Source organism: Acomys minous, assembly GCF_964271855.1.
Source record: "Acomys minous genome assembly, chromosome: 17".
In the NCBI taxonomy this organism is placed as follows: domain Eukaryota; kingdom Metazoa; phylum Chordata; class Mammalia; order Rodentia; family Muridae; genus Acomys; species Acomys minous.
Genome location: NC_140500.1, coordinates 30,014,848 through 30,028,989, shown reverse-complemented (window position 1 = coordinate 30,028,989; position 14,142 = coordinate 30,014,848). Strand labels below are relative to the sequence as shown.

The following is a 14,142-nucleotide window of genomic DNA, read 5'->3' as shown; positions in this document are numbered from 1 at the left end:
TCCAGTAGGTGTGCAGCCTCCTGAGATAAAAGCTGTTGCTCCTGTTATTCTTCGCTAGACTTTCATCTCCTTGGCCACCACCAAATTGTGACAAAGCACAGATACTCCTATGCCTCCTCTGAGTCCATCCCCCAGAGGTCAGAAGGAAAAGGAAAATGGTTGGTTGAAGGCTGTGAGGATGTTTCATACTGAGCGACCTGGAGGTTACTTCCCATGTTCCTCCCCATCCCCTCATCCTCTGCCCAAGGATGCTGTGGGGATTATCACTGGATGGATGGTCCCACTTGGAGATGGGTCACTGCCAGAACCTGCCAAGTCCTGTGTTCTGGGACAGAGATGATGTTTGGCCCCTCCAACCCCCTCCTCCAAAAGGGTTCTCCATCACTGCATTTGAACCCAGCACCTTCTTCCAGGACAGCACACATGGCCCTGCTCACCAGCTGACTACATATCAAAAGTGAAACATAGTCCTGAGCTGTCAAAAAAAGAACTGATAACCTCTACCATCTTTTCTAGAGCTTTCCCAGGAAAAGGTTTGGGGATGCTGAGCTCTGTGACTTAATAAACCCCAGAGGCCACTGTCAGTGTTTTTTCCATTTAGAAAAAGCCTGAAGACTTACAGAGGCGGAGGAGCCTTCAGGACTGGGAGCTAGAGTCCAAGACACAGTGGCAAGGGGGCTGAGCTGAAGGGTGGGAGTACTCTCAGGGTCACAGCTAGCTTTTTCCTACTCTAACATTTAGCAAGGAGAGCCAGTGAAGAAACTTGAAGTGAATGCAAGGTGCGTCCCCAGCTAGCATCTTGTCCCTAGAGGGTCCTTGTACTGTCTCCCTCGCACCCTCTACTGAAATGTGGCCTCAGGAAAAGATCACGCTCTGGGGTCACTTTGGTTGTTGCCCCCCTCCCCCCTTCTTGTTTAAAAACAAAGTTCTAAAGCAGGAACAGAGACATTAGCAACCCAAAGGAGGCTGAAGAGAAGTCCCTGGTCACCAATAGAAGGCAATGGAGATATTTAACCTGAGGGGAAAATGCTTGTTCAAGTATGTAAGTCTTTTCTTGTACAATGATGTGTGCCAGCTGGGCTAGACCTTCTGCGAGCCGTAGAATCAGGAGACTTGGAGGACACTGAGGAAGAGCAAGCTGTTCAGCTCTCACTGTGTCCTTCAAGCAGATGAAAGTGTGTCAGAGGATTAGGCTAAGCCCAGACAGTGGGAGCAGAGGCTATGGAGCTTTACTGTATTCTTTTCATGTTAGCCACCCAGCCCACTCAGGATACAGCCGGCCCACCTTCCGTGGTGTACATCGCAATGGGCTGTGCCATTTTGTGACAGTCACAGCTGCTCCTTTATCGTAGGAGTTAAGAAAAGCCAGTTAAACAGAGCCAGAATACAAACTTTCAGTAATAGGTGTAAACTAGACTAACAAGATTTGGGAGACTGAGGAGAGGAGCCAAGGGCAAGGCAGATAAATCATTATACCTTCCCAGCCCTTGGAAAGTTGTGAGCCTGAGATATGGACATAAGGTGTCACATGCCCCCACAGCCTCCATTTTGCTGGCCAGGCCATCCACTTGTCACTTCCCATTGTTTGACAGCAACATGGTAGGTGGTGATGGCCAGAGTACCGCTGAAAACTGGCTTGGTCTTCAGAACTCTTCCAAGGAGGTGGTCGCTGGTCCTTGCTAGGGTTGGATGATGTCAACATACTCCTTCCGGAGGTGCACGTGGCCCCAGTACCAGCTGCAGATGCCATCAACATGCTTCATGCAGACATAGTGCTGGGCCTGGTACCCGTAGAGCTTCCGTTCCAGCAGCCAGTCTGTCCAGAGGCACTCATTGGGGGCTGAGATGGTACAGGGCACTGCATAGCAAGTGGTGATCTAGTCGTGATCAGACAGTTTCAGAGTGAACAGCACATCCTTTTTTTGTTGCTGCCTCTCACACTCACTCCTGTGCTCTCGCCACCATCTCATCTGCCCCTGTCTTCTCCCAGCCCCAGACTTCCTCCCGAGCTCTCTCCCCCTCTCCTTATGGACAGCATTATCCCCCTGGTGTCACATAGACTCAGCCTTGATGGGCCTATTTTACCATGGCTGTAAAAAGCTCTTCCGAACTTTTATTTCTTTACCTTTAGAACAAACATCTTACTTCTTCACAAATTTCTTACAGACTGAATTAAAATTTGAAAATAAATAAATTATTACAGGGCTTGGAAAAGAGTACTTTGTCTTTCCATGCTTCCTTTTCTATTTTTTTTTTTAAAATATAAAAAGACAATGTCTTACTATGTTGCCCAAACTGGTCTCAAACTTGGAATCCTCCTTCCTGCTTCAGCCTCTCAAGTACTGCTATTACAGGAGCGGCCCATGTGCCTGGATCACATTCTCTTTAAATAGTGGTTTAATAGCATTTCAGTCTGCCGGCTGTGGTTGCTGGTGTCCTACCCTAAGTATGAGTACTTTGAGGTAAGGTACTGTGGACCCTGTTTTCCCGTCCCCAACCTCCATGGCACAACTTAAGTACAGGAAGTGAGTAAATACACGTATGTGGAGGAATACATGAAGGATGCAACCACAAGGCTCTAAACGTGTCCCTCACCCACAAAAAGACCTTGGAAATGGACATTCCCTTACTTGGCAGCCACAGTTCTGGTGGTAGTGATGATTCAGGCTCTCCCTCTGCACCAAGGACAGGTCCTCCCAGGGCTCAATGTAGTTGCACAGATGGATGAAGACTTTTCCATCACTGAGAATCTGGCCTTTGGAGAGAGGGAAAGGAGTCCAGTTAGGAGACCAGGGGTTCCAGTCACTAGGCAGTCCAAAAGAGCAACTTTTGTAATGGCCTTTCTTCTTTTTCCTTCCTTGCTTCCTTGTTTGCTTCCTTCCTTCTTACCCTCCCTCCCTCCCTCCATCTGTGTGTGTGTGTGTGTGTGTGTGTGTGTGCATGCGCGCGTGCACACACGCTGAAAACATGCCCTATGTATGCTAAACACACACTATACAACACAGAGAAAACTCTAGTCTCAAATGGCTTTTTGACAGCAGTGACAACTTAGGGGAAGGGACCAGAGAAATCCCTATAACCTTTAAAGCAAAGACGAGGGCATAGCGTCTGCACAAGGGACGATTCTGAGATCTGCTGAAAGTCTTTTGCTCTAGCATGAAGCAGAAAGAAGGTGGGATTTAGAGGCAGATGGCAGCTTGTCTGATCTGGTGGCACGTGCCTGTAACCTTAGCCCTCAGGAGACTGGGACAAGAGGATCAAAAGCTTGAGGTCATCCTGGGCTACATAGCAAGACCCTTTCTTAGAGAAACAAGCAAAAGGGACAGGTAAAAACCAAACAACAAAATGACCGACTGCGGGCTTGTGAGTAAGCTCAGTAATAGAGTACATGCTTAGCTTGTGAGCAGGCCTGAGCCAGATCCTTAGTGGGGAGAGTGGGGGCCGACTCCCTCTTTTATATACTAGCTGCTGTAACCTTAAAGAAGGTCACAGGAGCTTTCAGATGGAGGATGGGAATAATAAAGCTGAGAGAATGTCTACAGAGTTCTCAGTACAGCTGTAGGCCCACAAAAGATGTCCATCACTTTCCAATATCCATACTGGCCTTTCTTGCCCCATTGATATCTATCTTAATGAGCATTTCCCCATAAGAGAGTGCTTTTTAAAAATGTATCAATTTACTTCCAATCTTTCATGGATCTTTTTCTTCTTTTTTATTTATTTATGTATGTATGTATGTATGTATGTATGTATGTATGTATATATGTATTTATTTTGGCTGTCCTGGACTCACTTTGTAGACCAGGCTGGCCTTGAACTCACAGTGATCCACCTGCCTCTGCCTTCCGAGTACTGGGATTAAAGGAGTGCACCACCACACCGGGCTTCATAGATCTTTTTCTTAAGCAGCCCAGAAGTTGTAAGTCCCCATAGGGGTGCTGGAAATTGAACTGGGTCCTCTAAAAGAACAGCCAGTGCTCTTAACCACTGAACCATCTCACTGGCCCTATAGATCTTTCCCAGTATATCTCTTCATCAAAGCCATCCCTCTAGAACTTAGACACTCAACCACTTATTCACTGAGCAGATGCTATAACCTAGTAGCAGATGCAGAAGTCAGTGTGACAGGATTTCTGCCCCTTAGGAGGATAGGAAGTAAGTTGGCATAGGTTTCTGGACTGTAATTGCCCAGATAAAAGAACAAAGGAAAGCACGATTATCTCCAAGTGCAGAAGACGGTAGACAAAGGAAACTGCCTTGAAGGGATGCGTGCGAATTCACTGTCAAACAAGTGCAAAGGCCTCTGGACTCTGGGATTGTCTGCACAAAGGCGGGAGGACAGCCGTACACCTTGCAACTACAGGTAGTTCATTTCAGCTCTCAGGGAGAAAGAGGCAAGGTACCATGTCACTGACAAGTGACAAAGAAAAAGCTACAATGGCCACAGTGTTCTGGTCACAAAGGACTTCTACTTATCAATGAAGGAACCATTGGCTTCTCCTAAAGGCATGGACACCATTGACACGTTTGGGGTATTTTTGTTTTTGTTTTTTTGTTGTTGTTGCAGGGTTATGCTCTTCTTGTGTATCCTCACCCTTGGTTGTTCTTCACCCACTTGAGGACAGATGTCCTGGGTCTCATTTCCCTGGTATACCTTAGTGCCTCAGTGAGGGTGAGACGCATGAAGTGAGTGCTTAGGAAAGGGATGTGGTATCAAGAGATGTAAAGGGACTGGTATGCTTATGAGGGAAGCAGAGGGTACAATGTCATGTACTATCTCTGCAGAGGCTGCCAGGGCAGCATAATCCCACATCCTTAGAGCCAAGAAGCCCCTTTCATTGTGTCCTCTGGTTCCTGTCACTCTTCAGGAGACATGCCTGGACTATGAACTCATTGAGGCCCATGACCTGTTCCAGAATCTCCACTTTCCTACCCAGGGGCTGGCAGTGTGTAGTATATATGGTCATCTGCTGGCTCCATGAATAACTCCTCCCTGTTCTCCCTGTGAGCTGTGGTTTTTATTTTCCTTGCTTTCTTTATTATAGCTATTTCTATTTGTAGAACATCTAAGAGCCCACTCAAACAGTGACGCTGCCCTCCTTGCTCCCAGTTACACCAGTACCTCTTTTCCCGAATTCCAGAATATTCTAGTAATGTGTTCATTTATTCCCAGGTCATATTCTAGGCTGTATTGTATAGGTGGCTCAGCTACTGTTCTCTCTCAACTAGTTCAGTATGGAGGAGGCAGGCTCAGCCCCAGACTCATGGAGGTGGAGCTGTTAGAGTCAAGCTTGTGCACAGGGCAGAGATAAACAGGGAACTTTTCCAGAGACATATTGGGGCTCAAGATACCAAAAAAACAAAACAGACAAACAAACAAAAAACCAACCAACCAAAACAAAAAAACCTTATACCAATTAAAACTTTCCCAGTGGAACTATCTGGTCTAGATGGTAGAGCATCCTGCCCTTAACATGGTGAAACAGTGGCCAAGATCGCAGGAGAGGGACTCCTGCGTTGAAAGGGAGTTTCACTGCGCCTCCCAACATGGCCACAACTCAACCCTTAGCTTACCAGTCAAAAGATACTGCTTCTGGCTGTTGGTTTCTAGTTTCACACCACAGAGAGAAGAGTCGAACGGTGTGTAGACATACTGAACATCCTTGGCCTTCTCAAACCCTTTAAACATCTGAAAGGCAGCACTGGGTCAGGAGTGCAACGGGCACAGCAGCAGGTTACAAGATGCTCATTTCTTTCCAAACGTTACACAGAATCCAAATTTAGATTTGGTATACAGATGACCTTGCTAGTGTTTGTTTGTTTTTGTTTGTTTAAGTCTAAACCTTAGTGTACCCCACTAAGAGATGGAGGAGATCCCATGGACAGAGAGCTGTAGGACAGGATAAACAGCGAGTCCCCACCCTGAATATTACTTGGTTCCCGTCCCCTGCGCATACCAGCTCACACAGTTCCACTTTGGCACCTTCATAAGGAGGCCTGAGCCCACTGCCTGATTCTCACCAGGTTCGTCCCTCCCGTAGCACAAACCCCAGCCCTCCATCAACCCATCATGGCTCAGCCCCTTCCTGCCCCCATGTACCTTTATCTGTTTGATTTCATACCGGATCAGTTTTTGAGTGTCAGCAGGGTCTTCACTGGCAGGAACTACCTTCTCACTGGATATTTTGGCCCGGATTACTGCACAGAAAAAAGGGAAAATCCAACACTGTGGGATCTGGATGGTCTGGGGTCCTCTGAGTGTCCAGAGAATTTTTGGTTCAGTGTTTTGGGTTCTCAGCAGTATGAGAGAAGAGACTTGGAATTTACTCTGCAGTGGTTGCCAGCTTTAAACCCTTCAAGGCTGTTAGGTCCTCAAACTGTCCTCTTTTGGCCTTTTAATCTATTGGTTTCCAACAGCTCCACAATTCTCCATAGCTGTGGGTACAGTGAGCAGAATAGGAGTCCCTTCAAGGCAGTTGGTGTGTTACAGATACGTCTTAGAACCCCATAGCTCACCTAGAAGTGACAGTAACATATGTTTATCGAATTTCTAAGTGTCTCAATTCTCCACTGAGGAAGTTCATCTCTTGCCATCTAATCAAGAACTGGTTTGTTTGTTCCTTACTTTCTCCCCTCCCCCTTCCCCACCCCCCAACCTCCACCATTCCCCTTGCATTGAAGACTGAACTCAGAACCTCATGCGTGAGAGGCACATGCTCTATCACTGAGCTACAGTCCTGGAAAAAGTCTGTTTTAAACGTTCTTCCTCTCCATCGGACCTTGCACTAGGCGTGAGGCTCAGTGACAGGGTCCTCCCCCTGCAGGAGGTTCACCTAGTGGAGAACACCTTAGGAAAAATAGCAGCACCCATCAGCAAGGAATCAAGAAACCTTCAGAAAAATGAAGGGCAAATAGTAGTTAAAAGTGTCAAAGAAGGTGTCTTGTTGGGGCACATTGGCAACTTCAGCTTCAGCCAGGGAGGCAGGTGTTGTAATGCAAATACCCCACCCCACCCCCTACCCACCCTCGGCACCCCAGGAGTTCTGAAAACTACTAGATAGCTCCAGAGACAGCTAGGGCCCATCTAGCTAGCTAATAGAACGACTCTGGAGGTCCATAATAGAATATTTAATCTCTTACAAATCAGGTTTTGCACTTCCAAGGTCAATAAAGCAATAGCCATTTCTGACCTATCAGCTGCAGCGGGAGGAGGCATCCATACATGATCTGAGCTCCACCCGTTCCCTTGGACCCCAGGTCTAAAGCTCTGCCCTAAACCAGCTTTCCCACAGGCAATCCCTGCTGTGGTCCTCAAGGGCCACAACTCACCTAGAGCTGAGTGGCAGAAGTGCTGCTGGGGGTGCGCAGGCGCGCAACTGCAAGCCTCACCCAACCCGGGTGGCCGCAGCAAGGCCAGCAGCCGCAGCACCAGTGCCCAGCTCAGCGAAGCCAGGGGACTCCAGGGCATGACACTGCAGAGCCCCAGCTGAGCGCCTGGGGTCTGCCAGTCGTAACAAACAGCTCCTCCAGGACACCTCCTGAAAGCCTCGTGCAGTCTCAGTCTTTATGAGGTGGCTTTAGGGCCAATCCCGCCCCCACGGGCTCCTCCCTCCTTTGGCACCAGGCCACCCACAGCTGAAGGACCCAAGGCCCTCCTGACCGGACCGACAGACCCAGCAATGCAGAGGAAAGCCTGCAGATTCCGAAAAAGGCAGCAGCCTGGAAATAGAGGAAGACTCGGCGGGCGTTAGGGGCAGCAAGAGAAAAGCCAAGACCAGTGAAGAGACAAGAAGGCAGAAAGATGAGGGACTAAGACTCCGGCACTAAGAGCAAGTGAGGAGAGGCATAGACAGAGAGACACAGGCCAAGTCAGAGGCAGACAGAATTACAACAGGCAAAAGAGACAGTGACAGAGGAGGACGGACCCCTCGCTGAGCTGCACACTGGGAATGAGACAAGCTACTCAGGGCTTCTTTCAGCCGCAGGAAGTGTTTTCAATGCCCTATTTATGAGGCTCCAAAGCAACAGCAAACAGTCAGGGAACAGGACAGAGAAAGTTGGGGCGTGTGTGTCTTGGCGCTGTCAGCTGGGGGGGTGGGGTAGGATGTCAGAGAAAGTAGCCAGTGCTTTAAAACCCTTTCAAACAGCCGGAGCCTGAAGACTCTGCTGAGAGTTTGGGGCAGTTCTTTCCAAGGGCTTTAAAATACGGGATGTCCTGTAGCTCAGGGCAAACTTTGGACCTCAGAGCTCCCCCCACTGCGCATCATTGGCCCCATGGAGACTGCCATGTTGCAGAAGGTAGAGCCGCTTAGCAAACAAGCCAGGCATTCGGGTCATTGTGACCCAAGCCTTGTCCACTGTTTGTCAGCAAAGTGCTCCAAGAATTTGAATGAAAAGAAGCTCGTAGAATGACTGCCTGGGAGGACAGGAGGCTGGGTCTTGATGCTGACTGCCACTGGGTCCCTTAGTGATCTTTGCCACTCTGGGCCCCATTCTTTTCTCTCTCTCTCTCTCTCTCTCTCTCTCTCTCTCTCTCTCTCTCTCTCTCTCTCTCTCTCCAGAAAATAGGTCTGAACTACATGGCTTCTCCTTCTCTTAGTTTTGCTGTCCAGAACACCAAGCCCACGTTTCTTCTCATCACAGCTACACTCCGTGGAACTCTGAGTTTACATTATATAATCTGACTTTTCCCTACCATCGATGTCCGTCTCCTTTCGATGACATTAGTTAGATGGTAGCGGTGGTGGCGCTGCTTAAAAAGAAAGAAATTGGAAGAGAACGAAGTCAGACGGAGGCAAGTGACAGGTCCCAGAGCTGAAAAGCATCAGCCCTCTCTTGTCACTTGGCAGATGTGAAAGCTGAGAGGCTTGGTGCCATCCAGTGACCCTGACAGAACTGGAGCCTTCACCTGCCGCTGTGGTGTCTGGCGCTCTCCCTACGCTGTCACGATTCCATGCTACTTCTGCCTGCATTTTGTGGTAGCTCAAAATCCTGCCTTTGGAGGGTTCTTGCTCCTTTAAATCCTACCCCTCCTGGGATAAAACCGGGCTGCTTCGAGGAAGAGTTTACTTGCTTAAGGATGTCTCCCAAGAGTAAACATTACCGAGTTCTTATGTCATCTCTTCCAAATCCTGAGCTGGACAGAGAAAGGCCTTGGCATACTCAGTCTGTGTTTGGTACTGAGACTGTGGTGTTGGTAGGCAGTGAAGAGTGTGACAGAGAGAGAGGACAGTTACGGCTGACATGGGGAAGATGGCACTTGACAGGGAGAGGTGGTCAGGGCCGCATGTTTCAGCGGACATCAAGGTGCTCAAAAGGCATTCCAGACAGTTCCTAGTTTATTACAGTACAACTCACAGACAGCAATTTTTACTCTTTCATGAATTAAAAATAAATAAATAAAACCCTCCTTAGGTGAGAGGATGTCTTGCCTGGGTTGTCTAGTACAGAGAAAACTGAGGCAGTGAGATGTGGAGCGCCAGATGGGAGAACAGCTCTGCCGCCACTCCTGTGAGACCTTGCAAACACTGCTGTCGTTCTGTGGGTCCCGTGTGTAGAACCAGTAGGCTGCACTCATTACTTTATTTCAATATTTCTATTAATTATTCAAGACTCTCATGCAATGCATTTTTATAATATTCACCAAATATTTGGTTTTTTTTTAAGTCTGTGTGGATGTACTTATGCCTGTATGAGTTCATGTTCATTGTGTGCATGTGGGTGTCTGCAGGGGCCAGAAGGTGTCACATTCCCTGGAGCTGGAGTTACAGATGGTTCCGAGACACTTGGTGTAGGTGCTGAGAACTAAACCCAGGTCCTTCCTAAGAGCAGTAAGCTGTCTTAACCACTGAGCTGTCTCCAGCCCCTGCACTGGTTCTTTAAAGGGTCTTCCCAAGGAGGATATTTTAGGATTCCAAAGAGAAGAGACTTACTGACCAGTCTGTTTCTTCCTTTTCTGCTCTCAGCTTACACTTCCTACGTTCCCTGTGGTGGTGAAGATTGGCCATGCTCACTCAGGCATGGGCAAGGTAAGGCAGGATGGCTGCTGGTGGCCTGGGGGGAGTCAAAAGGGGCTTTTTGTCAGCAAGCTGATTTGCAGGCTACTCTTTTTCCTTCGTTAGTGGATTCTTCCCAAGGACCTGACCAGGTCCCTTGGAATCCATGGATTCTGTCCAGTCATACAAGGAAGGGTACAACCAACCCAGTTGGCTCCTTAGATCTTTTGCAACAAATATGACTTTGGCTCTGGGGAGGGACTAGACACAAAGGAACTGCTGGGGAGACGGGATGCTCATGTTTTGCCAGTATTAGAAACTGTGTGATTGGCTTGGAGGCTTCAGGCCCTTGTGGCTTCTCAGGGATTGTGTGCACATGTCGCCTTTTCTGTGTGCCTTACATCAACCTTAGGTCAAAGTGGAAAATCACTACGACTTCCAGGACATTGCTAGTGTGGTGGCCCTCACCCAAACCTATGCCACAGCAGAACCCTTCATTGACGCCAAGTATGACATCCGGGTTCAGAAGATTGGCAACAACTACAAGGCTTACATGTGAGTATGTGTGGGGTGTTCGGCGGGTACTTTCCATTTGCCCTCAGCAACCTCAGGTTAACCTCATCTGATCCAGAAGGTAGCAGTAGGGAGAGGGTGGCCCCTACGTCAGGCTTCTTAGCCTGACTTCCTTATAGGTCAGGGTGGGGAGGGGTCTGAGAAATAAAATTATAGCCAGTTCACTAGCCTCTAAGTAGATTTTATTTTTTCTTCAGACAGGAGCAGGCTGTAGACTGCAGTATATGAGGTATATGCAGTATATGGGCCTTTTTACTAACAGTAGTTACAAGAATTCTTCAATCCCACTGTCATGCAGGATATGACAAATGTCGATGACACTAACCCGTCTTTACTCTTCCAAAACCATGGCAGTCATTAAACCTGCCGCTACATCGTGTTCACAGAAATGCTTAGTTTGATATTAAAAAAAAAATATGGATGTGTAGCATGTGACCCTGTGTACTTTCTTTTATATATTACACACACTACACAGTTCATACTGCCAACGGGCTCTGTGTGCTTCCCCAGACTGCAAGAGCACAGAGGCAGCTGAGCCCCTAATGTCAACACCAGCCTTGGGAATGCCACCAAACACTGAAGGCCTCACTCTCCCAAGAGTGGATGGCTGTTCCACATAGTCACATCCACAGGGAGAAATCAGGATGTCCGGAACACAGAAGACTTCAAGGTCTGCCGGGCCTTCCTTCTGTCATACATATGTGGATAGTGTACAGCTCCAATTTTGAGATAATAACCTCTGGCCTTTTAAAAAGTTGGATAAGACGTAGCTTTCTCTACAAATCAAGACCATCAGTAACACATGCGTTTGCTTTCTGCCACTGAGGGCGTCAGCACATGAGGGTGGATGCCTTCTTCCTGTCTCTCTGCCCATACCCATCTGCCCTCACTGCCCACCCCTCTCCCGCTCTGTTCACCGCTGGCTCCTCCAGAGAGAGGGAAATACCGGTTCCCATCCCTGCCGCCCTCAGCTTTAGTCCTTCCCACAGAGCGTGCTCTTCTCAGCGGTGAATTGCTGTGGGAGAGTGATGAGAGTGCTGTTTCCCACCTTGGATGGAAGTGAGCACTCAGGGGCTTAGGGAGCACCACTGAAGAAGGCTGAAGCGGGGTGCTGGGGATGCCTTCCTGCTTTGAGCACTTTGTTGACTAAGATCGGCAAGAACAGTCTCTCCTGTCTTACTCCAGATTTTAGGTGAAACGCTCTCTGCTTCCCCCCACTTAGAATAATGTTGGCTATAGGCTTGGAGCTTTTAGGATGCTGAGGTGTCTTTTGTTTCTCGTTTCTTCTGATTTTTTTTTTTAAAGTTAACTTTTTTTGACAACAATTGGTCACCTGGTTTTGGTTTCTCGTGCGCAGCCCAGTTCCTTCCAGTTCTGCCCCCAAAACACAAGGTGTCCCCGCTCACCCATGCCCTCCCTCTCTCACTGAGTTAGTAGAAAGGTAAATCAGTATCACATGACTCAACTCCCCCTGTTAAACCAAAAGTGAGAAGCTCAGTCATCACACCCCCATAGCTGAAAGCAAGTATTCACTCAGCTATTTGGAAACATCTGGGCAGTTGTCTGAAGTGCCCAATTTTCATCTGGCTTTCCCTGACCTTCTTATGGCGCTGCCGCATACCAGAGGGAGGCAGATCCGTTGTGGACAAGCTGACCTGAGCTTCTCTGATCAGATCTTGACCTCACAGCCAGCGGTGTCGGCTAGAGGGAACCGCAGCAGCGGCTGGAAGGAATGTCCGGCATCCCTATCCTGGCATCTACCGTTCTGGTGACTCATGAGCAATCATTTCACTTTTGTCTGGAGAAGCCAGGATGACAAATCTGCAACCCTGTTTGTCTTCTCGCGCATCCTCCCCTTCAGGCCGACTACCTCATGTGGAGTTCTTAATTCAGAGGAAATGGATGTTTCCCTCTGGCTCAGGAGCTGAGGACTCTTAACAAAAGTGACATGAAAAAAGTGTCAAACTGGCCTCCCCCTCTTATAGGTCCACCCTCCATCACTGGCTGCCCACCACCACCACTGTCTACTCACTTCCAGATCTGTCTCCACTTTCCTTTTCTTTCTTTCTATTAAAAACATTGTTTACTTTTACTTTATTCACTTAACATCCTGACTGCAGCCCTCTCCCTCACCTCTTCCCAGTCCCCTCCTCCCTCCCTCTTCCTCCCTGTCCCCCCTCCCCCTAGTCCTCGGACTGGACCAGATGAGACTCGCTAGGCTGGGGTCAGATGATAGAGGAGAAGGGCTCCTCCTCCCTTCTGTGTTTTACCAAGTGCTGTCTCTATGTATATTGAGATAGTCATGTAATTTCTGTCACTAAATCTATTTATATGGTTCTATTTTTAAAAAATTTTTTTGTTGAAAAATAAAGTCATTCATATTACATCTCAATTGCTATCCCATCCCGTGCATCCTCCCATTCCTCCTTCCCTCCCGCTTTCACCCCATTCCCCTTCCCTATGACTGTGACTGATGGGGACCTCCTCCCCCTGAATATGATGCTAGGGTAGCAAGTTTCTTTTTGGTAGTCTGCTATCCTTCCTCCAAGTGCCACTGGGCCTCCCCATCAAGGGGATATGGCCAAATATGGGGCACCAGAGTTCACGTGAAAGTCAGTCCCCAGTCTCCACTTAACTGTGGAGAATATTCTGTCCCTTGGCTAGGTCTGGGTAGGGGTTTGATGATGACTGCACATATTGTCCTTGGTTGATGCCATAGATCAAGCAGAACCCCTGGGCCCAGATCTGCCTGGTGCTTTTTTTTTTTTCTTTGTATTTTTGTATGAAAAATCAGTGTTGCATCCCTGGATTGAAACCAACTTGACCTTGATGTATCATTTTAATGTGCTTTAAATGTTTTATCTCATTTATTTATATGTGTGTGCACGAACATACACACACACACACACACACACACACACACACACACACACACACGTGCTACAGTACAGTCATGGAGGTCAGAGAACAACTTGTTGGAGTTGCCTCTCTCCATATGGGACTTAAGAGTCAAACTCAGGGCATTACTCTTTGTGGCAGGCACTGTTGTCAGCTGTGCCATCTTGCCAGTCCTTCTTAACGTATTCTTGAATTTGGTTTGTAGGTATTTCGTTGAGAATTTTTGCATCTATATCCATCAATGAAATGAGTCTAAAGTTTTCTTTTTGTTTCATGTTCTTACCTGGGTTGGCTATCTGGCTTTGTATAATAAGTTTTTGTGATATCTCTTTCTTTCCTTTTTTTTTTTTTGTAAGTTTTACAAGTATTGATGTCATGTCTTTCTTAATAATCTTTATAGAATTCAGCAGTAACTCCATCTGGTCCTTGTTTTTATTTCTAATTAGACTTAATTAATGCTTCAATCATGTTGCTTGTTAGGAGTCTGTTTAAGATATTTATATCTTTTAATTTTAGTTGGACATATGTGCTTTTAGAAATGCATTCATTTTTCTAGATTTTTAGCTTTTTAGAATATAAGTTTTCAAAATATTCTCTAATGATCCCTGGCTATCATTAAAGTCTCTTGTCACACATTACTGTTCATCTCTACTTTTGTGGTTTTTAGTCTTCTGTT

The 14,142-nt window shown here is 47.4% G+C and overlaps 2 protein-coding genes across 3 annotated transcripts in view; one reads left to right on the top strand and one right to left on the bottom strand.

The window, feature by feature from the left end:
* The window catches only part of SYN2 (synapsin II), a 125,536-nt gene that overhangs the window by 87,620 nt on the left and 23,774 nt on the right, over positions 1-14,142 (top strand). Inside the window, exons 6-7 of the mRNA XM_084765231.1 lie at positions 9,966-10,028; positions 10,408-10,550. Coding sequence (XP_084621357.1) covers positions 9,966-10,028; positions 10,408-10,550 — 206 coding nt within the window. The remainder of the gene's footprint in view (positions 1-9,965; positions 10,029-10,407; positions 10,551-14,142) is intronic.
* Positions 1,213-7,916, bottom strand: TIMP4 (TIMP metallopeptidase inhibitor 4). 2 transcript variants are annotated; one of them, XM_084765243.1, is made up of 5 exons: positions 7,330-7,916; positions 6,101-6,198; positions 5,575-5,689; positions 2,631-2,755; positions 1,213-1,858 (listed from the first exon to the last, which is right to left on the bottom strand). In XM_084765243.1, exons 1-5 carry the CDS (start codon positions 7,466-7,468, stop codon positions 1,760-1,762), a joined length of 576 nt encoding a protein of 191 aa, XP_084621369.1. In that variant the 5' UTR covers positions 7,469-7,916; the 3' UTR covers positions 1,213-1,759. The 2 variants fall into 2 exon arrangements, with proteins under 2 accessions (XP_084621369.1, XP_084621368.1); XM_084765242.1 differs by having other exon boundaries at positions 1,213-1,877; positions 7,330-7,894.